The sequence below is a fragment of the Protopterus annectens genome, chromosome 9.part0 (assembly GCF_019279795.1).
Source record: "Protopterus annectens isolate FY-2018-M chromosome 9.part0, PAN1.0, whole genome shotgun sequence".
Taxonomy (NCBI): Eukaryota; Metazoa; Chordata; order Ceratodontiformes; family Protopteridae; genus Protopterus; species Protopterus annectens.
The window spans coordinates 99,314,194-99,335,599 of record NC_056743.1 but is presented as its reverse complement, the minus strand read 5'-3'; the positions used below and the strand labels follow the sequence as shown (position 1 = coordinate 99,335,599).

General features: G+C 38.1%; 1 protein-coding gene across 1 annotated transcript in view; it reads right to left on the bottom strand.

Annotated features, from left to right (window-relative positions):
* Positions 1-3,486: 3,486 nt before the first annotated feature.
* LOC122810498 (G-protein coupled receptor family C group 6 member A-like) overlaps positions 3,487-21,406 on the bottom strand; it is a 117,375-nt gene continuing 99,455 nt past the window's right edge. The window contains exon 6 of the mRNA XM_044082079.1: positions 3,487-4,406. Coding sequence (XP_043938014.1) covers positions 3,487-4,406 — 920 coding nt within the window. The remainder of the gene's footprint in view (positions 4,407-21,406) is intronic.

The following is a 21,406-nucleotide window of genomic DNA, read 5'->3' as shown; positions in this document are numbered from 1 at the left end:
AGAGAGGTAGGTGATTAGCAGAATCCCTCAGAGCTCTGTGCTGGATCCGCTTCTTTTTAAAATCTACTTCTAGGCAGTCAAGGCCAATGTCAAGAACCTCTCTGGCTGACCACGTTTTTAGATAATTGCAAACTAGGAGCAGTGATTGAATCCCCCCAAGACACTCACATCCTACAGGAAGGACAGACACCAAGTGACCAGTGCCAAAGCCACTGCTTAACATTCACTGCCTAGAATTGCAAAATAGTATCCTTTGTGAAGTCAACCATCCTATGAAATTGCCTAATTTATAACACATCCCTAAGAGTAGAACCAGTAGTCGTCGATTTGGGTAAGTATGTAGATAGTGGATTTCTACAAACATGAGTCTAAGGTTTTAAATAAATCATTCTATGCTGCTCACTGTACAAGCAAGGTCATCATCATTCCACTGAATTCAGCTTTCATCAGGCCCATCACAAAGTTCAATGCCCCCTGCAGTATGAACCTGACCAAGCATATGCAACAACTGGAACATCTACAGAGATTCCTTACAAAGTGAATACAGGGAGAAAAAACATGTCCTGTACAGATCTCCTCAAAGCTGTATCTCAGACTCTTTTTCGTACAGATTATTGAGAGGTGATCTATACCTGGCATATGAGGCATCCTTGCAACCCACTCTTATGGACCTTTTGCATAGATATTTAGGAAGTGGAGAATTCTTACATCTTTATTTTAGGGGGTTAGGAAAATATGCAGGAAGGTGTGTAAATTGGTTCATAGACACTTCAGTGGCAACTTAGACAAAAAGGAAAATTTAGTTCTCAGAGATACTCTCTCCTTGTGGAAAACCAGAAAAGGTGGTCTGGACATCAGGACTTGTAACTCAGTAACTCTTTTAGCAAAGGCTAGACAAGAAATGTCTTTTTGCGTACAAAACTTTGAACTGGATTCTTCAGCTTCTTTAAAGTGTGGTAAAGTTAATTTCTCAAGCACATAATTCAAGTCTCAAAGAGGATGAGGAATAGAGTTTTTGGGGTGGTTGATGTGTAAGTTGCCTTTTAGAAAATGCTTGACTTCAAGGCATGAAGAAAGAGATGGATCCATGGGAAGAAAAGCTAAAATGCCTGAGCAATACACCTTAATGGAAGTATATGCCAGTCCTGAATAGAACAGCTCACACAAATACTGGGGGACAGTCGGTATCACTGCCTGATAGGGATCCAATCTTCTATTCTGCTACCAAAAAGAAAATCTTTTCCACTTAGATATATTTGATTTTCTAGTTGCATATTTTTCTAGCCTGCTGTATTACCTGTTGCACATCCTCAAAATAAAGGTGCCTAAAAAGATTCAAATGTTTATCGTCCATATTGCGAGTTTGAGGGTTTTCTGGTTTAGGTGAATGACTGAACCCTTCTGCTGAGTCACTGCATCCGTCCTGTAGGGTAATATGTGCAGATTGTACCTGGCCCAGGAGAAATGTATGGTTAAATGATTTGCTAAGAGTCACCCAGTAGGTAAATAAAGGCTGAGGGAATCAAACCCTGAACTGCAGGAGTATCTGCCTAACTGCACCTTTTCATCACTGACTTTCTACAGCTCTAAGTGATCATTTTCTGACTTAAAAGATTCCAAGTTTCCCATTTCCTGAAGCCCTATTTGGCATATGTCCACTCTACTTTCTTGCAAATTTGCTGAAACATTACTCTCATCCTAATCCCTTTACTTTTATTTGCTTCACTATACTTTGACTCATTTCTCGCATTCCTATTATGTTGTACAAATCATTCTGCCTCATTTATTTTTATTTTCTACTTTGTACCTCCAATTCCTGCCTCCTTTCACAGTCACGTGTAATTATTTATTTGCCATTCTTTTTTCACTCCTTTCCTTACTCCCATGATCACTTATCTTTTTCACAAATTCTATGGCCATTTCCCCCTCTCAACTCTTTTCTCAAACTCTGTAGCTTCCAGGACAGCAAATACATTTCTCCTGTCAAGTTGCACAGCCTACAAAAAAAAAAAAAAAAAGTAGTGATTATCTTTCTAGAAGTCAGTGTCTAACTACAACTCCAGATCTGTTGCTTGTCGCATTCTGTTTCATCCTATAAATCCAATGAATTTTAAGCTTAATCTTTTTCTTCTACCTTGTCAACAAACCTTGATCCCATAGGCATATCTCTGTGTTGTCCAAATTCTCCATCTTGCTTTTTTTTTAGTCCCAGAAGCTCCTCCTTCCGGTCTCATTTATTGAATCCTCAATTTGCTATTCACTCTCTTCTCATTGATACATTTTCACTGCTTCTGGATACCTTCTCTTTTGCCTGTGATTTAAATAAGGACACTTACATCTCACTGTGCTGTCACCTTTGATCTCTAATCACTAAGATCCACTGATGGAGATGAGAAAGGATCCCAAATATTCACAGCACGTTTATCTGTCCAGGAAAGAAAGCTTAGCACCATAATAACCCTATAAGCTATTATATCACAGCAGACTATGGTAATGTTGAAATACCTTACTTAATGTATATATTTTGATGCCTAGCATATGCACCTAACTCTTCAAAAACACATCAGCTTAAAAAAATTCAGGCAGTGTGTTGCTTGCATATGAAACAAAAAGATAGAGTCCACACAAAATAGGAAGGCTTCACTTTTTTATTAGCACTTCTCTTAACTTACGGTCTTCTGAACTGAGTGTTTCCCATTCTGAGTTCAACAGTTGTAATAAAACTCTTAAAGTAAATCAAAAACAAAAAAAAACTATGTGAGATTGCCATCACGGTATCATTACTCCATAGTAAAAATCAGGCATTTTCAAGCATAAAAAATGTACAAAACAAACATTGCTTAAAATAATTAGGCTGCAATGTTTGCATACCACCCTTCATTTCACCCTTATCTCCTTAACGAGATGTTGCTAGAAAAGGACAGCCTTACCATATTCCAGTGATTAAGTCCACAAGACGTGATACCCAGAACTTTTCTTGTTTTGTTTCATATTAAGTACATTCTTCCCTGCTTCCATCCCTCCCAACCTCTTTCCCTCCCTCCCTATCTCTCTAGCCATCGCCCACCATCAGATAACCAATATGTCCCATGATCCAAAATATCTGGCAAATGCTATGATTCAGCTTTGTTTTCTTCTTAAGTATACTGTTTTGTGGGGGGGGGGGTTGAGTACTATACTCTTGGTGGGCACTATGCTTCTTATCGGAGCTGTGCTCTCTACACAATAAGCTTAATGAAAAAATATGTTGCATCTGATCCCCTTAAGACATTGCATTATTTGTAGAATCATATTTGCTGTTTCAATAACATAATACATTGCAAAACAATATTCAGTAAGTGTATTTTACATGTTTAAGGAGTGAATTACAAGCATGAAAAAACAGCAACTAAATATAAGGAATGAAGATAAGAAAGAAAAAAATGCCCTTTGAGCTGCCAAAATTATAATTAATGTAAAACTTAAATGAATGAAAACAGCAGAAATTTATTTGTCTTTGTTGTCATTACTTTCTTTGCCCATAAGATATTTTTTAGTATTCCACTCTGGCTTTAAAACAATAATATAAAGTTTAGGAACAAATATACATCCAAATAGCCCTACACTTGATGAAAGGATAGCAAATATCTCAACAGCAACTGTATACTTTCCCATTGTACTCAGATATGCTGGGACAAATGAAAGCCATACACTAAGGAACACAATCATACTAAAAGAGATGAATTTTGCCTCATTAAAGCTATCTGGTAGTTTTCTAGAATGAAAAGCAACCAGAAAACTGATGCCAGCCAACAGTGACAGGTATGCCAACATGCACCAGAAGGCAATGCTGGTGCCCTCATTGCAATGAACTATTATTTTTTCTAACCGTGGTATAACAGTGTTTTCAGGAAATGGGGGAGACGCTGTCAACCAACACAAACATATGATGAACTGAACAGCAGTAGTCATGATTATAATGGCATAAGAGACTTTTGGGCTGAACCACTTCTTTAGGTGGTTATTGGGTTTGGTGGCATTAAAAGCTAGAACTACCATGATGGTTTTAGCCAACACACATGAAACACAAAGTGTAAAAATTAGGCCAAATAAAGCTTGACGGAGTAAACAGGTGCTTGTTGCAGGATGACCAATGAACATTAATGAACAAAGAAAACACAGTACGAGAGCAGCCAAAACTAAATAACTAATCTCACGGTTGTTGGCTTTAACCAGAGGAGTTCTACGAAACTTAACAAAAATAATGAAGGTGACAAAAGGGAAAAGTGCACACAAAATACACATTGCAGCCAAAACAGAACCTAGGGTATCCTCATAGGAGAGAAATTCAAGAGATTTTGGAAAGCATCTGTCTTGCTTGTCATTTGGCCATTTGTCGTCAGGGCACTTCGTGCAATCGGAAGAATCTGAAAGAGAACAAAAATATTAACTTTATTGTCATGGCAAATATTAACAATCAAGTTGCGTTGAATGTTTGGTGTCTGAAAAATGTTTATTCAGTTTCAACCAAGAATAAAGCACAATACGTACGCAGCAAATATCAAGCATTTCATTTAAAGTTTGAAATATTATTTGCAAACGTAATATCTATAACATTGCAATTATGTATTTTTACAACCAACTGTATACAGCAACACAATGATAATAAAGGAAAGGCCAAAAGAGTACGGGGGATTAAGACCCCTTTTATTAGGAATATATATATATATATATATATATATATATATATATATATATAATATATTCAGAATTTCGAAGTCCAAAACTTCGAATCTCATATGATCGAAGAGCATATGTTCGAAGTTTTAAAACTTCGAAATCCTGAACGGAGATCGGCATACAGCACAGACCAGGAGATTTCCCTTGTCCTCTCTGTACTGCAATCTCGGAGTTGGTATATTTAAATTGCGGGGTGGGGTGCAGGGAGGGTTTGCTCCCCTGCATACACTTGTTGTTTATGTATTCAGTGGTGTTTCAGGAGAGGGTTCACAATTTCGATATTCTGAACTCGATGTTTTGAAACTCAAGATTTTGGGATTTCAGAATTTAAAAGTGAACCTATATATATATATATATATATATATATATATATATATATGTAAAACACCCAAGCGATAGTCCCAGAGTAAATGTAGCAAAACAAATCCCGACCCAGAGCTACAAGTATAGAACTTCTTGTACAAATGAAGCTGGTAATAGTAAACTTCAAATACGGACAGCAATGCCCAAGTATAACAGTCAGTAACACCTCCAAACGTGTATCCAAAGTATATAAGCCATGCAGCAATAGTATGCCAACTATCGAACAAATGCTAGGACACTGAAGACAAAGCCACTGGCTTGGGCGCAAACAAACTGTTCCTGATATTTTTCAACTTTGAAAACCATCCAAAAGTAAACCAACTGTCGAGCCGTTGCAAAAACACAAATAAAAAACGCCTTCTTGAGACTCACTGACTTGACACTCAACCAGCCTGTCGCATATTTTCCTCTGTTACAAACTCTTCAGCAGATAAACACTTCATGCGGAAAACTGAGACACAAAAACCATGCGGTTCTATGTTAAAACGAAAAAACTCCTTTAATGTGGTAAGCGCTTTCGCGGTGTACCCCACCGCTTCATCAGACAAAGTAAGAGTGAATAATATACATTTATATAGAATGTTAAAAACAAGTTAAAAACAGGTTAGCCTACCATTGGTTTAAAAATTCAGCTCATAAAAACGCTAAAACAACAGGTACATCCATCTCGCTTGGTATAAGCGGAAGTTACATCACAGTATATAAGACATTTACAGGATGTAGATATTGCATGTCAAAATTAAAGTGGTATATACATATATATAAAAGACCTTATTTGTATAAATTACACAACACATTATCGATTCACAACTTCATTATCCAAATAATTATTACAGAATTGGAGCCTGCACAATTAAATATTGTAAAGACATTATAACCTACGCAATAAAATCTATGCATTTTAGTATCATAGAAACATGTATAAAAATATGTGGACCTAGGTAAGATATAATGTACTGGGTGTAAAGACAAATTCAACAAGTGCTACAAGATGGTAGCTGACGATGTATGGCAGATCTGTTGTGGATGAATAGCAAGCTATAAAAAATTATAAAAAATGGAGGGCACATACTGGAAACGAGTTAGAGATGGGCTAATGAAGCCGGATGTGTGGCAAATATCTAATGAAAACGTAGTGGGAAAAAAAACAGGAAGGGCTTATCAAATAAAACCAAAAAATGAGTGTAGTGGACCAATGGAAATAGTATGTGAAACATATCTATATGCTATCAAAAAGGGAGGGCCAATTAAAACCAAGCATGTGGAGCTGAGTAAAATCAATGGGATTAATGTAGTTTCCTATTGATAAGATATGGTTTTAAGGAAACAGTATCATTAAGGCCCATGCCCTTGTGTGCACCCAATCTGAGGATCCAGCGGAGTTCCGCATCCTCTGTCCTATTGGTTATGTTACCAATGCGTGTAGTGGGTAGTTCTATATGAAGCACCTGAAACATGAAAATGTGATTCGGACCATTGCTAAGCATATGTCTGGCTAAGGCACTACTTTTGTCCTGTCTGGTGTGACAATAGTAGTGATCTCTTATCCGCTCCCTGAGTGTGCGATTCGATTTGCCAATATAATAGCAAAAACAGGTATTGCAGTGAGCTACATAAACTATGTTCCGACTCAAACAAGAGGCATTAGCTCTGAGTTCCCAGAGTCTACCAGTTTCCGGGTGTCTAAAATAGTGAGATTCATCCACATAACGACACTGTGCACAATCACCACATCTTGTTGTTCTTTCAAATCCCGTTCTGGCCATTGTACTGCTGTTACTTGAACCCAATATTTGTTTCAAGTTGGACATGTTACTATAAGTGAACTTGGGATAAAGCCCGACTATTGCTTTTGTTTTCTCATCACATGTCAAAATGTTCCAGTTTCTTGCTATCACATCCTTGAAGATACGAATATTAGTACTGTATGGTACAATAAGATGTTCAAACCCCATCTTATCATTTGTTCTGGGTCGGGTGTATGAATGTTCTGAAAAATATGGTTGTGCTCTATCATTCCTGAGTTCATCCATATTGGAGTACACACCTCTTATTTCATCTGTACTATATCCCCTGTCGACTAGGCCTGTGTGCAACACTTCCAATTCCATCTTGTATTGTGCGTTTTGACTAGATAGTCGTGAAAGACGCATTGCCTGTCCCTTAATCACATTCCTAAAAATCTGTGGGTTGTGCATACTGCGTCTGTGTAGAAAAGAAGCCTTATAACAGGTTTTTCTGTGCACTCTTGTGCTGAATTGTCCATGTTCTAGTTGTATCCGTACATCCAAGAAGTCCAAAGATTCCTTTGAGTAGTTCAAAGTGAATTTGATGAAATCTGTAGCCTCATTTAACTGTGAGTGGAACATCAATAGATTCTGCACAGACCCTTTCCAAAGAAAAAAGAGATCATCAACAAATCTCTTGAAGAATAATATTTCCTTCACATTATTGATGTATCTCCCTTCAAATTCAGCCATAACCAAGTTGGCGTAGCTGTTGGCACAACTGGTGCCCATAGCTACGCCACTGGTTTGTCTGTAACATACGTCATGGAAAATGAAGATATTGTTTTCCAAAACTATCTCCATGAGGAAACAAAGAAGGTCTATCCTTTGTGATGTAAGTTCAGTATATCTAGTCAAAAAAGATTTTAGAAAAGATAGCCCCTTGTTGTTCGGGATACATGTGAAGAGCGACACCACGTCCATGGTAACCAATATTAAGCTCTCATTTGTGGGTATAACATTAGTTATATCATATAGACTCCTCAGAAAATGTTCGGTGTCTCTCAAGACTGTTGGATAATTGACAAGATACTTTTTAAGTTGATTATCCAAATAAATGGATATTGGTTCCGTCAACCAACCTGATCCAGAAACAATTGGTCTAAGGTCCGGAGTATAGATGTTTTTATGAATCTTGGGAAGTCCACTTATGGTAGGTATTAGAGGAAATTCGACCATAAAATATGAGTAAAGGTCAGGGTCAATGAGACCTAAACTCTTGCATTCTGCAAGGGCATTGTTAAGTCTGTCTTGAATATTAGAAACATCATCTAATGAAATTATTTCATAGGACCCACTCATTAGAAGCTCTCTCATTTTGAGACAATAATATTCATTGTCTAAAACGACAATGGGACCTCCTTTGTCCGCCGCTTTCACAATGATGTCATTATTCTGTCTCAATTTGAGAAGAGCTAGGTTCTCTTGACTTGTTAAATTATTCCTAGTGGGACATGGTCGTGTTAATGCTTCATATAACTGAGATTCAACCACTTTGATGAAGGTTTCATGATTCGATTGTAAATGTGGTGTAAATGTACTTCTTTTTCTGAAACCTACATGGGAATTCAAATCTGCATTCGCTTGGTTGGAGCCAAACATGATTCTAAGTGAGATTTTCCGAATGAATAATCTCACTGAAAGAAGTGCTTGACTGATATCCATATTATTGGTGGGTATAAAAGACAACCCCTTGTTCAAAACACTGATTTCATCTTTAGATAGAGTGTAGTTGGATATATTGTGTACCAACGATGCCGGATCTCCTATATTCTGCACTTCTACACAATGCATATTGTGCATATTACTCGAGGGTGCTAAAGACTCGAGTTCCAAAATTTCTGTAATGTTCGTTGTACTTGTGGAGGATCTTTTCTCTTCGCTCCATAGCTGTTGTCCATATCCAACGATCGTTTCCTGCTCCCTCGAATGGGAAGTGGAAAACCCGAGTTGTTTTGTCCATCCAATTGAATCTTCCTTCTCACAGCTCCTGCAAGTGTATTGTTGGAGTCCCCCACATTCCTAATTCTGGTTGAATGAGCTGTAGGGTTCAGGGCATCATCTTCATTCGGTGTTACATATACCGAATCATTGCCATCAGGTGAAGTAATGGAGTCAGAAACTGCATTTCTGTTGCCAATATTACTGGATCCCACTGGTGGAATGGGTTCCATACCACTTGATTTCGATGTACCCTGTTCATTTAGTGTGACAGATTCCTCCCTGTTATTGGGAAATCTATGTGTTGATGCTGAATTCTCCTTAAATTGGTCAGTTACACCTACATTGCGTTTATTCTTATCTATAATAAATGGCCTTGCATTTACATCAGTCCCTCTGTTGGTCACTGGGCCTGGGGTTGGTCGTTGGCCATTTGTATAGGTTCTGGGCCATACGAACACATTGTTATTGGCAAAATCATGGAAGTCCCTGGCCATTTTCTTTCTTTTATTATTAAAGAGATTTTTTTCATATCTATTCAATTTCTCCATTGTGTCTTGTAGATAAATTTCAATCTCTTCAGGACCACATTGTTCAATTAGTCTGTTCTGTATAGCAAAAGCATTGTCTTTAGCATCATTCTCCATGGGTTGAAAAAAATTTATCAATAATTTTATGTATTCATTACTTGCACGGATGTTAATCTGTTGCCATTCAGCTAACAGTTTGGGATATGTATTCCCATAAGTGGGCATCGTAAGGATGCGAAGGCCCCTTGGAATAATGTTGTGGTTGAGGCATGCTTCCATATGGAAGCGTTGTGCAATTAATCTTTTTATTCTGTATAGTTCATTCTCAAACTCTCTTTTAAGGTCTTTAATTAAATTTTCATTACGTTTGTCATTCATAGAGACCATATCATCAATGGGATCAGTCACCTCAAACAAAGGATTAATACTGTCTTCAAAAAAATGTCGTAACTTAATGTTAACAGAGTCCCTTACCCTCTCTGTAGATGTTGAATCATGAGTAGCTCCTTCCATATCGCAAAAAATTGTATGTAGAACACCCAAGCGATAGTCCCAGAGTAAATGTAGCAAAACAAATCCCGACCCAGAGCTACAAGTATGAAACTTCTTGTACAAATGAAGCTGGTAATAGTAAACTTCAAATACGGACAGCAATGCCCAAGTGAAACAGTCAGTAACACCTCCAAACGTGTATCCAAAATATATAAGCCATGCAGCAATAGTATGCCAACTATCGAACAAATGCTAGGACACTGAAGACAAAGCCACTGGCTTGGGCGCAGACAACTGTTCCTGATATTTTTCAAGTTTGAAAACCATCCAAAGGTAAACTAACTGTCGAGCCGTTGCAAAAACACAAATAAAAAACGCCTTCTTGAGACTCACTGACTTGTAGCACTTGTTGAATTTGTCTTTACAACCAGCACATTGTATCTTACCTAGGTCCACATATTTTTATACATGTTTCTATGATACTAAAATGCATAGATTTTAATGCGTAGGTTATAATGTCTTTACAACATTCAATTGTGCAGGCTCCAATTTTGTAATAATTATTTGGATAATGAAGTTGTGAATCGATAATGTGTTGTGTAATTTATACAAATAAGGTCTTTTATATATATGTATGTACCACTTTAATTTTGACATGCAATATTTACATCCTGCGAATGTTTGATACACTATGATGTAACTTCCGTTCATATCAAGGAAGATGGATGTACCTGTCGTTTTAGTGTTTTTATGAGCTGAATTTTTAAACCAATGGTAGGCTAACTTGTTTTTAATTTGCTTTCAAATATTGTATATAAATGTTTATTAACCACTTTTACTTTGTCTGATGAAGCGGTGGGGTACACCGCGAAAGCGCTTACCGTATTAAAGGAGTTTCTTCGTTTTAGCATAGAACCGCATGGTTTTTGTGTCTCAGTTATCCGCATGAAGTGTTTATCTGTTGAGGAGTTTGTAACAGAGGAAAATATGCGACAGGCTGTTTGGGTCTCTAGTCAGTGAGTCTCAAGAAGGCGTTTTTTATTTGTGTTTTTGCAACGGCTCGACAGTTGGTTTACCTTTGGATGGTTTTCAAACTTGAAAAATATCAGGAACAGTTTGTCTGCGCCCAAGCCAGTGGCTTTGTCTTCAGTGTCCTAGCATTTGTTCGATAGTTGGCATACTATTGCTGCATGGCTTATATATTTTGGATACACGTTTGGAGGTGTTACTGACTGTTATACTTGGGCATTGCTGTCCGTATTTGAAGTTTACTATTACCAGCTTCATTTGTACAAGAAGTTCTATATTTGTAGCTCTGGGTCGGGATTTGTTTTGCTATATATATATATATATATATATATATATATATATATATATATATAAATTTGTTATTATTTTATCTTATTTGTGCTTGCTTTCTCATGAAGAGCACTGATCTTCATGGACCTTTTTCACACTCAGCCCAGGAGCAGTGTCTGGTTAAGTGACTTGCTCAGAGTCACCCAGTTAGGCAATAGAAGCTGATGGAATCAAACTCAGGACCACAGTGTTATATATATTATGTATAATATGTTTAACATTAGATCCGCTTCAGGACCACAGTGTTATATATATTATGTATAATATGTTTAACATTAGATCCGCTTCAGGACCACAGTGTTATATATATTATGTATAATATGTTTAACATTAGATCCGCTTCAGGACCACAGTGTTATATATATTATGTATAATATGTTTAACATTAGATCCGCTTCAGGACCACAGTGTTATATATATTATGTATAATATGTTTAACATTAGATCCGCTTCAGGACCACAGTGTTATATATATTATGTATAATATGTTTAACATTAGATCCGCTTCAGGACCACAGTGTTATATATATTATGTATAATATGTTTAACATTAGATCCGCTTCAGGACCACAGTGTTATATATATTATGTATAATATGTTTAACATTAGATCCGCTTCAGGACCACAGTGTTATATATATTATGTATAATATGTTTAACATTATATCTGCTTCAGGCCCACAGTGTTATATATATTATGTATAATATGTTTAACATTAGATCCGCTTCAGGACCACAGTGTTATATATATTATGTATAATATGTTTAACATTAGATCCGCTTCAGGACCACAGTGTTATATATATTATGTATAATATGTTTAACATTAGATCCGCTTCAGGACCACAGTGTTATATATATTATGTATAATATGTTTAACATTATATCTGCTTCAGGACCACAGTGTTATATATATTATGTATAATATGTTTAACATTAGATCCGCTTCAGGACCACAGTGTTATATATATTATGTATAATATGTTTAACATTAGATCCGCTTCAGGACCACAGTGTTATATATATTATGTATAATATGTTTAACATTAGATCCGCTTCAGGACCACAGTGTTATATATATTATGTATAATATGTTTAACATTAGATCCGCTTCAGGACCACAGTGTTATATATATTATGTATAATATGTTTAACATTAGATCCGCTTCAGGACCACAGTGTTATATATATTATGTATAATATGTTTAACATTATATCCACTTCAGGACCACAGTGTTATATATATTATGTATAATATGTTTAACATTATATCTGCTTCAGGCCCACAGTGTTATATATATTATGTATAATAAGTTTAACATTATATCCGCTTCAGGACCACAGTGTTATATATATTATGTATAATATGTTTAACATTATATCCGCTTCAGGACCACAGTGTTATATATATTATGTATAATATGTTTAACATTATATCCGCTTCAGGACCACAGTGTTATATATATTATGTATAATATGTTTAACATTATATCCGCTTCAGGACCACAGTGTTATATATATTATGTATAATATGTTTAACATTATATCCGCTTGTTTTTGTGCTTCATTTCTGAAATACTCTCTGAAAACCCTTTACTGCTACTAGACAGTGATTTCACATGTGATTGGTGCAGCTAAATTACACATTTAAACCTTTTCTTATCATTTATTTACCCTTGTAGCCAGTATTCATCACACACCCACGCCTCAAGACCACATAACCATCCTTCCATTCTTAACCCCTTTTTCCCATTTCGCACATGGGGTCAGGGTGTCACTTCCGCAGTGGCAATCATCTTGATCCATTGGGTGGCTAGCCCTGCAGTGGTAGATCATTTGCACTAGTCACTCATGCACACACTCCCACCTACAGCCAATTTAGAGTGTCCAGTCCACCTAGTGCATGTCTTCGGAATGTGGGCTTAAACCGCAGCACCTGGAGGAAGTCCATGTGACTTCAGGGAGGACATGCAGACTTCGCACAAAAGACTCCCCAGCCAAGAATTGAACCGGAAAACCTCTTGCTGTGAGGCAACAATGCTAATCGCTGCACCACATATTGCACCATAATACCAAAGCCACTTAAGGTGAGGTATGCTTTGAAGCCTTCCCAAAGGCCCTAGCTCTCCATCAAATATAATATTGTCCTTAGCAGACCTTAGCAGCACACTCACAAGTCATCTAACACTCATTGTTTCCATCACAAGTATGGGTCAACAAAACAGTATGCAGAAGCCTGTAAAGCTTCCAGAGCATATTACAATACACATGATAATCTCCTTGTCGCATGTGATTCTATAACTTGGCATACTGATGCTCTACTCACCCGGCTGATCAATGATGCAGTCATAGCACTCTCTCAGGTGCCATGGTCTGCAATGTCACCAAGGTGTCTCGATCCCTTCACCACAAATATGCATTCAGCCTCGTCATTGCACATGTTGTAGTGAATGACCTAAAGTACTCCAGCTTAGAAAAGGGACACAGTGAGCTCTCCTGGTACGTATCAAAGGAGGGACACAGTGAGCTCTCCTGGTATGTATCAAAGGAGGGACACAGTGAGCTCTCCTGGTATGTATCAAAGGAGGGACACAGTGAGCTCTCCTGGTATGTATCAAAGGAGGGACACAGTGAGCTCTCCTGGTATGTATCAAAGGAGGGACACAGTGAGTTCTCCTGGTATGTATCAAAGGAGGGACACAGTGAGCTCTCCTGGTATGTATCAAAGGAGGGACATAGTGAGCTCTCCTGGTATGTATCAAAGGAGGGACACAGTGAGCTCTCCTGGTATGTATCAAAGGAGGGACACAGTGAGCTCTCCTGGTATGTATCAAAGGAGGGACACAGTGAGCTCTCCTGGTACGTATAAAAGGAGGGACACAGTGAGCTCTCCTGGTACGTATCAAAGGAGGGACACAGTGAGCTCTCCTGGTACATATAAAAGGAGGGACACAGTGAGCTCTCCTGGTATGTATCAAAGGAGGGACACAGTGAGCTCTCCTGGTACGTATCAAAGGAGGGACACAGTGAGCTCTCCTGGTATGTATAAAAGGAGGGACACAGTGAGCTCTCCTGGTACGTATCAAAGGAGGGACACAGTGAGCTCTCCTGGTATGTATCAAAGGAGGGACACAGTGAGCTCTCCTGGTATGTATAAAAGGAGGGACACAGTGAGCTCTCCTGGTACGTATAAAAGGAGGGACACAGTGAGCTCTCCTGGTACGTATAAAAGGAGGGACACAGTGAGCTCTCCTGGTACGTATCAAAGGAGGGACACAGTGAGCTCTCCTGGAAAGGAGGGACACAGTGAGCTCTCCTGGTATGTATCAAAGGAGGGACACAGTGAGCTCTCCTGGTATGTATCAAAGGAGGGACACAGTGAGCTCTCCTGGTACGTATAAAAGGAGGGACACAGTGAGCTCTCCTGGTACGTATAAAAGGAGGGACACAGTGAGCTCTCCTGGTATGTATCAAAGGAGGGACACAGTGAGCTCTCCTGGTATGTATCAAAGGCTGGAAGGTGGCGCATCCTGAGCTGCACCGTTGCTGTTATCACAACATAAGTATGACATCATTGAATTTGACAACTGGCTCAGTAATTGGTGTTGTTCTATGAGAGTCCAGTGTGTATCAGCATGGCAGATGGTGGATGGTCTTACCTGCTTTGTCAAGGATGACATGCACCTTCTTTGTCAAATCATATACATATTGGCTATATGTTCTGCAACCCCCAGTGGCTTTTTTTTTTTGTTTTTTGTTTTTTTTTAAGCAGAGGTGGTGTCTTACACCTCCCAGCTTAAAAATTCCACTCAAAACAATAGGAATGTGACAGTGATAAATGCCAGATGCCTGAACAAAAAGCTACCTGCAGTAGGAGCCTTTATGACATTTAGAAACATTCATATTCACATACTTACATCACCACAGATCCAGTACAACAAGAACACTACCTCTCTACCTGAGTTTAATGCTATCACTCATTTGGACCCCCTACTTTCAGTAATAATCCTCAGTTTTCCGAGAGGGGAAGTATTTATTCTCAAACACATTGACTCTTGATTAATTGAACAAAATAACAACTCCTTCCTGTTAAAAAAAAAAAAAAAAAAAAAAAAGAGAGAAGAGAAGAACTGATTGGAGCTCTTACCAGATACAGACAGACAGATACTGCACTAAAACCAAAAAGATTGATCTTATGCCTGGAGCCCTGTGGAATATGATCAGCTAGGACTGAAGAGAGAGAGTAGTATCCTAGCAAAGGACCAATAATATTTTCTGCCAATAGGCACTGATGCAGAATTAAGTAGCGAGTACTAGACAAAACTAAGAACAGTGCATTGAGTACCATAAGGCATCATAACTGTTGTATAAACAGTTTTAAGAAAGACTAGGTGACTTGGTGTTAAATAATGTTAAAAATAAACTGCTGAGTATGAACAGCACTTGAAGACCCATGTATTGTTTGTTGTTTAGTCCCTTTTTATTCTTCTCATGTTTTAAATAAATTCATGTAGAAAGAAGGTAAATTTGTCTGCTTAGACTGGTTAATATCAGATGCATTATAAGATCTCACACAATCCATACATCATTACATATACATTACATACAGTAATGTACAATTGTTCCTGGACTTCATCAAAACAAACATTTTTGAACACTTAGTACTACAGGTACAAGCCTACTCAATGTGGTTCTTTCTAATATAGCGCCACTGTGTTCCACACCTAACTGCTACCCCATCACTAGGTTAATCAGACTGCTGTAGTAGTTTCTGTAAGAATCCAGACCCAAATGTGCTCAGATCTGCCTTCAGTGACTTCTCTAAGCTAGTTCCATAAAACTAGTTGATGACTAAATGAGATTTATATGTTCTCCAACTACGAGATTTTCCATGACAAAACCTGCCACTTATGCCACTGATTCTACTCCTGACCTAAATTCCTGCATGCTGATATTTGCCCCATCTGCTATGAATATGATGGCAATTTTAAAAATTAAGTCCCTGTGATGATTACAAAATATAAATAAACTCTAGAACAAGAGGGAAAAAAAGCCGTTGAGTCAAAAAATGAAATTTAAATCATCCACAATAAAAATTATCTTGAAAGTGTAAATTAATGGCAAAGGAGAATGATCACCCCCACCCCATGTAAAATCTGGATTAAAACTTGCTGCAGCATTCAATGATAACCACAACACATTCTTTATCTATGTCAGGAAACACTGAAATAATTATCAGCACTGCAATGATTTTATATTCAGTAGCCTCCCCCACACAGACTTTGAGGAAATTGCAACTCAACTAGCAGAAATCACTCCTCTTCCCAAGTCCTTACCACACACACCCAAACACACACCATCCAGTCAGCACCTTCCTATGTGACTAACTCCAAGCAGGTCTTAGAAGTCCTTTCCAGAACTAAGAATGTCTCCTCTGCAGGTCTGGACAGCATGCCAGGCTGTTTCTTTTTTAGTATGAAATATGGGTCTATGTTAAATCAGTGAACACTGATTTATCGACCCTTAAACAGCGATAGCTGACAATCTCGAAGACAGGGAACAGTAGTTTTTTTTCCTTGGGAAAAAAATCGCTGTTCCACAAAAGAAAAAAAAAGTTCAAAACACCACCCCCCCCCCCACACTTAAATATACCAACTCCGAGATCACACCACAGTGGAGGAAATGGCAAAGACACGAAAATGGCTCAGCAATTGTTTTCCCTGTGAAAAAAATCCCTGTTCCGTGTCTTCGGGATTGTCAGCTTTCGCTCTTAAAGGGTCGATAAATCAGCATTCGCTATTTTAAGCATTTACTGATTTAATATAGACCCTGAAATACTATCCCACTGACTCCATCACAAAACTAGATTATTGTCATCATGAGGTATGTATCACAGGCCTGTAGAAGTGCTGTTTTAGTGTCCTTTCACAAGAACTGCCCGCCACTGAACCTGGTCACTATAAAACAATTAGCTTAATTAGTATAAGTTGTACAATATGGAATTTATAATAATGGAACCTATAAATAAGGATATTGATAGCTTATAAGCCCTGGAGCCAAACCAATATGGCTCTGTGAAGTGTAGAACCTTCCTACATAACATGGTGGGTTTCTCTAAGAAAGTCACAGTGACACTAGATGAAGGCAGGACTGTGCACACTGCCTACCAGGATCAGAGAAAAGCCTTTAATAGTATTACTCACTCTGTTATTATATCTTATTGTTTAGCAAACTGGCTTTCAGGCGGAACCCACTCGGTCAAGATTTGTGGCATTCTTTTTTCTAAAACACTTGTAACCAAAGGCAACCCCAAGGTCACCATGATGAGGTCATTAATCTTTGGTATCTGCTTGGTGTCAAAGATGATGCCATGGGCCTATGGTTGATCAGGTCTGCTCATGAATGAAAACCCAGAGCTATCATCAGCTCATCTAAAGGCATTCCTATCCAAAATGGTCAGTCCTTTGCAAACCCATGTTGTCATGACCACTGACTAAAACAAACCACAAAGAAATGCAGTATTGTATTCTTTGAGATAATCCAGCTCTCCTACACCTATCACACGTATGAATCACCCACTCAGACTAGATATTTTCATTACAGACCTGGACATGTTCATAAACAATGAATTTTCACCAGAGTGTGTCATCAACCATTAGGAAATCTTTTTACCTATCTTAGATAATTGCTAAAGGCATATTCTCAAGGTCAAAATAAGTCATTTTTCCCTCTTTACTCTTACCTCATCAGACACATATTTGAATGTAATGCCAAATTTTGCATGTACCTATACATACATATCACTCAGCCAGAAAAAAAAAACTCAATAGTTCCTTAACAAGAAAGTATAGGGTATAAGCTCCCTCAGCTACACAGAGCAACTAAAAGCCCTATCTCTCCACTCTCTGTCGTGTATATTTGTGCATGGTGACCTTTGTTTGGTCTTCAAGGTAGAAAATTACCCTGCCCTGCTTGTTCTCTTACACATCTATAAAACTGATAATACCACAAACAATCCCTTCAGTGAAATGAATCTACATCAAAACATAAACAGTACCTGTTGGCAAGATCAGTATTTCTCCCAGAGAATATTTATGCAGGGAATAGGCTTTTTCTCCATGCCAAACAAAGTAAATAAACCCAATGAGTAGATAACCTATCCCTACCCCTATGCAGAGACAGGGCAAGTAACAGTAATCGCACTAGCTTGGCTACCCATGCTGCACTGGACCAAGTGACTAACATCAACCAATGGCTCTATGAAACTGCCATCAAACTTTACATAGGAAACTTCTGATGTTGATGTATCTTGAGTAAGAGCGATGGAAGCATTTGCATTCCATGATAAAATAATAAGGTTATTTAGAAGGATATATAAAGGATCAGAAGCAGGAATTAAAGTTGTAAGATTTCTCTCAGATAAGCTGTGTTTAAACAGAGGAACCAGGCAGGGGTGTCCTCTTTCCTGTTTAATTGCTTTATATTTAGAGCAATTGGCAAAGAAAATAAGGTGCTCAGAAATACAAGGACATAATCAATATGATAACCAAGAAACGTTGTCTTTATTTGCAGATAATATTATTCTGTACCTGATAAAACCAGAAAAAGACATTTCAGTGTCGTGGAACATTTTGAGACAGTTTCGAGTCTTTTCAGGATATAAAATTAATGAAGATAAAATAAAAGGTGTGCATGTAAATTATGTACCCACACACTAATTGGTTCAGTATTAGCCATAATTATGAGGACATGATAAGATGACATATTTAGGAGTATGGATTAAAAGGTTTCTTTTATTGCAGCTCAGACAATAATACAAAAAAATCAAAACATGAGAAACTGGAAACTCTTATTTATGGGTATGAATAGTAAGATGCAAGCACTAAAACTGAAAATGTTTTTATTCCCTTTAGTCTTGCATATGGGTCAGGCAAACTTTTATTAACCCATGAATATGTACCGACATAGTATTTCAACTTTAAAACATAATTAATTGCCATTTAATCATATCAAACCAGGAAAACATGTTGCATTAATAAAAATTTTCCATTTTAATTCACATTTATTAAGATGTCCTTCTATAACAAAACCCCTTTTGTATTTTGTTAGTTGATCCATAAATAGAAAAGCAAAATTGTGGTCCTTATTTGTTCATAAATTCAGTTCTTAAGCATCCTCTGGGTTTTCCCTATATAAAAAGCGAGATACTTAGAACACAAAGCTCCATACACCATATTTTTTGATTCACAACTATAATGGCCTGTGACAAAATATTATTTATTTCTAATTATGACACTACTAATTACCATAATATTTTTGCATTGTGTGCAATGGCCATACTTAAACATTCCTAACTGGCTGATTTTTCCTAGAACTCTCCAATAATGTTTTGAATTACCTATCTTTCTTACAAAGCACTTATTACCTACTTCCTTAAGAATCATATTATCTACTTGAAAGATCTCCCTATGGCTTTATTATCCAAGTTGAATGTCGAAATAAATGCCGCATTATGATTAACCTTTAAAGTTCTAGTGTTCATAGGTTCATAGATGTGTACTAGACTAATGGTCCTGGAGCCTTTACAAGCATAGCCCATAGGATTACCCTGGCATTGCACCACCCGACCTTAGTTCCCAGTGCCCCTGTTGAGTAGAGCCACTGGAGTGATCCCCAGGGTGAATTTTCTATTTCCCATCCACTCATCAAGATTTCTCTTGAAGAGGGCCAGTGAGGTGCTCTGCTTGACATGTATGGGAAGTCTGTCCCATAGCATGGGCACTCTCTGAGTTATGAACCTGTCCCTCCAGCCTAATGAGGGAAGAGTAGAGGGAGACAACTCATTCTTCCTGGATGCAAAACCTTTAGTAAACAGATGTGGCACATAGAAGGACTTTCTGACCATAGTGGCAATGTGGTGGTCAAAAGAGAGGTTGCTGTCAACCTGTGCTCCCAGATCTCTTATAATACCTTCTGTGTTCAGTGAACTACCACCGATGTGGTAATTCATGGTAACTGGGTTTTTCCCAAAGGGGATGACTATACATTTTTTGTCATTGAGCTTAAGGCCATGATTCTGACACCAGTCATTGATCTCAGTGATCCCTTTGTGTAGGATGTCAACATCACTTGGGAAGTTAATAATGGCTCCCAACTTGCAATTGTCTGTGAACATTGTCAGCCAGAGCCCGTTCATGTTGGCCTGGACTTCAGAGAAGTAGATACCAAACAGGAGAGGACCCAGGACCGAACCCTGTGGAACTCCACTTGTGATTGGTCAGCAGTCTGACTTGGAGTCAGCTACTTTTACACTGTGGGTTCTATCTGTGAGCCAGTTTGCAACACACTTTGTGAGACAGGGATTGATGCCTAGCTTAGTGAGTTTATCTATGATTCCTGTGTGGGGAATGGTATCAAAGGCCTTGGTGATTTCAAGGTAGGCTGCATGAACCACCTTGCCTTCATCCTCAGCTCTGGTGACTGACTCAAAAAAGTTGACCAAGTTGAGCAGGCATGATCTACCCTTCACAAAAACAAACTGTGTGGGATTCAGAGTTTGGAGATTCCCTACATCCTTCTTTATTAGATCCATGATGATGCGTTCCATAGCTTTGCATATCAGATGCATCAGGATAATGGGACAATAGTTCCTAGGGTCTGTAGTCACTCCTCCTTTGTAGAGAGGGATGACTGTAGCAGTACACCAATCAGTAGGGACAAAGCCTGAAGTGAGGCTGTGATTGAACAGGACACACAGGTGAGGTGCCAGTTCACTCTGTAGTTCATGTAGAACTTAGCTGGGGATATTGTCAGGTCCAATAGAAACTGTATTCTTGGCCTTAGATAGTGCTGTTTTAACCTGTGCAGCAATAATACTGGGTGCCTAGCAATCTACTGGTATTGTTATTGGTCCTTGGGGGGGGGTAAAGTTGGCACTGAATCTGTCGGCCAGTATATTGGCAATATCTGTTGGCTCGGTATAGGACATACCATTGTGCAGTAACTCAGAGCAAATCTGGTTATTGCCGTGGAGATTCTTTACATCACTATAGAAGGCCTTGTGGTTGTCTTTACTATCTGCTGCAATTCTTTTTTCATATCCTTTAGAGGATTTGATGAGGGATCTCAACTTTTTGTTGAGGCTGATAAGAGAGTTTTTCCAGTGTTGGGAATTCACCTTATTCTGCATCTGTTTCCTCCTTCTGTTGTAGAGTTT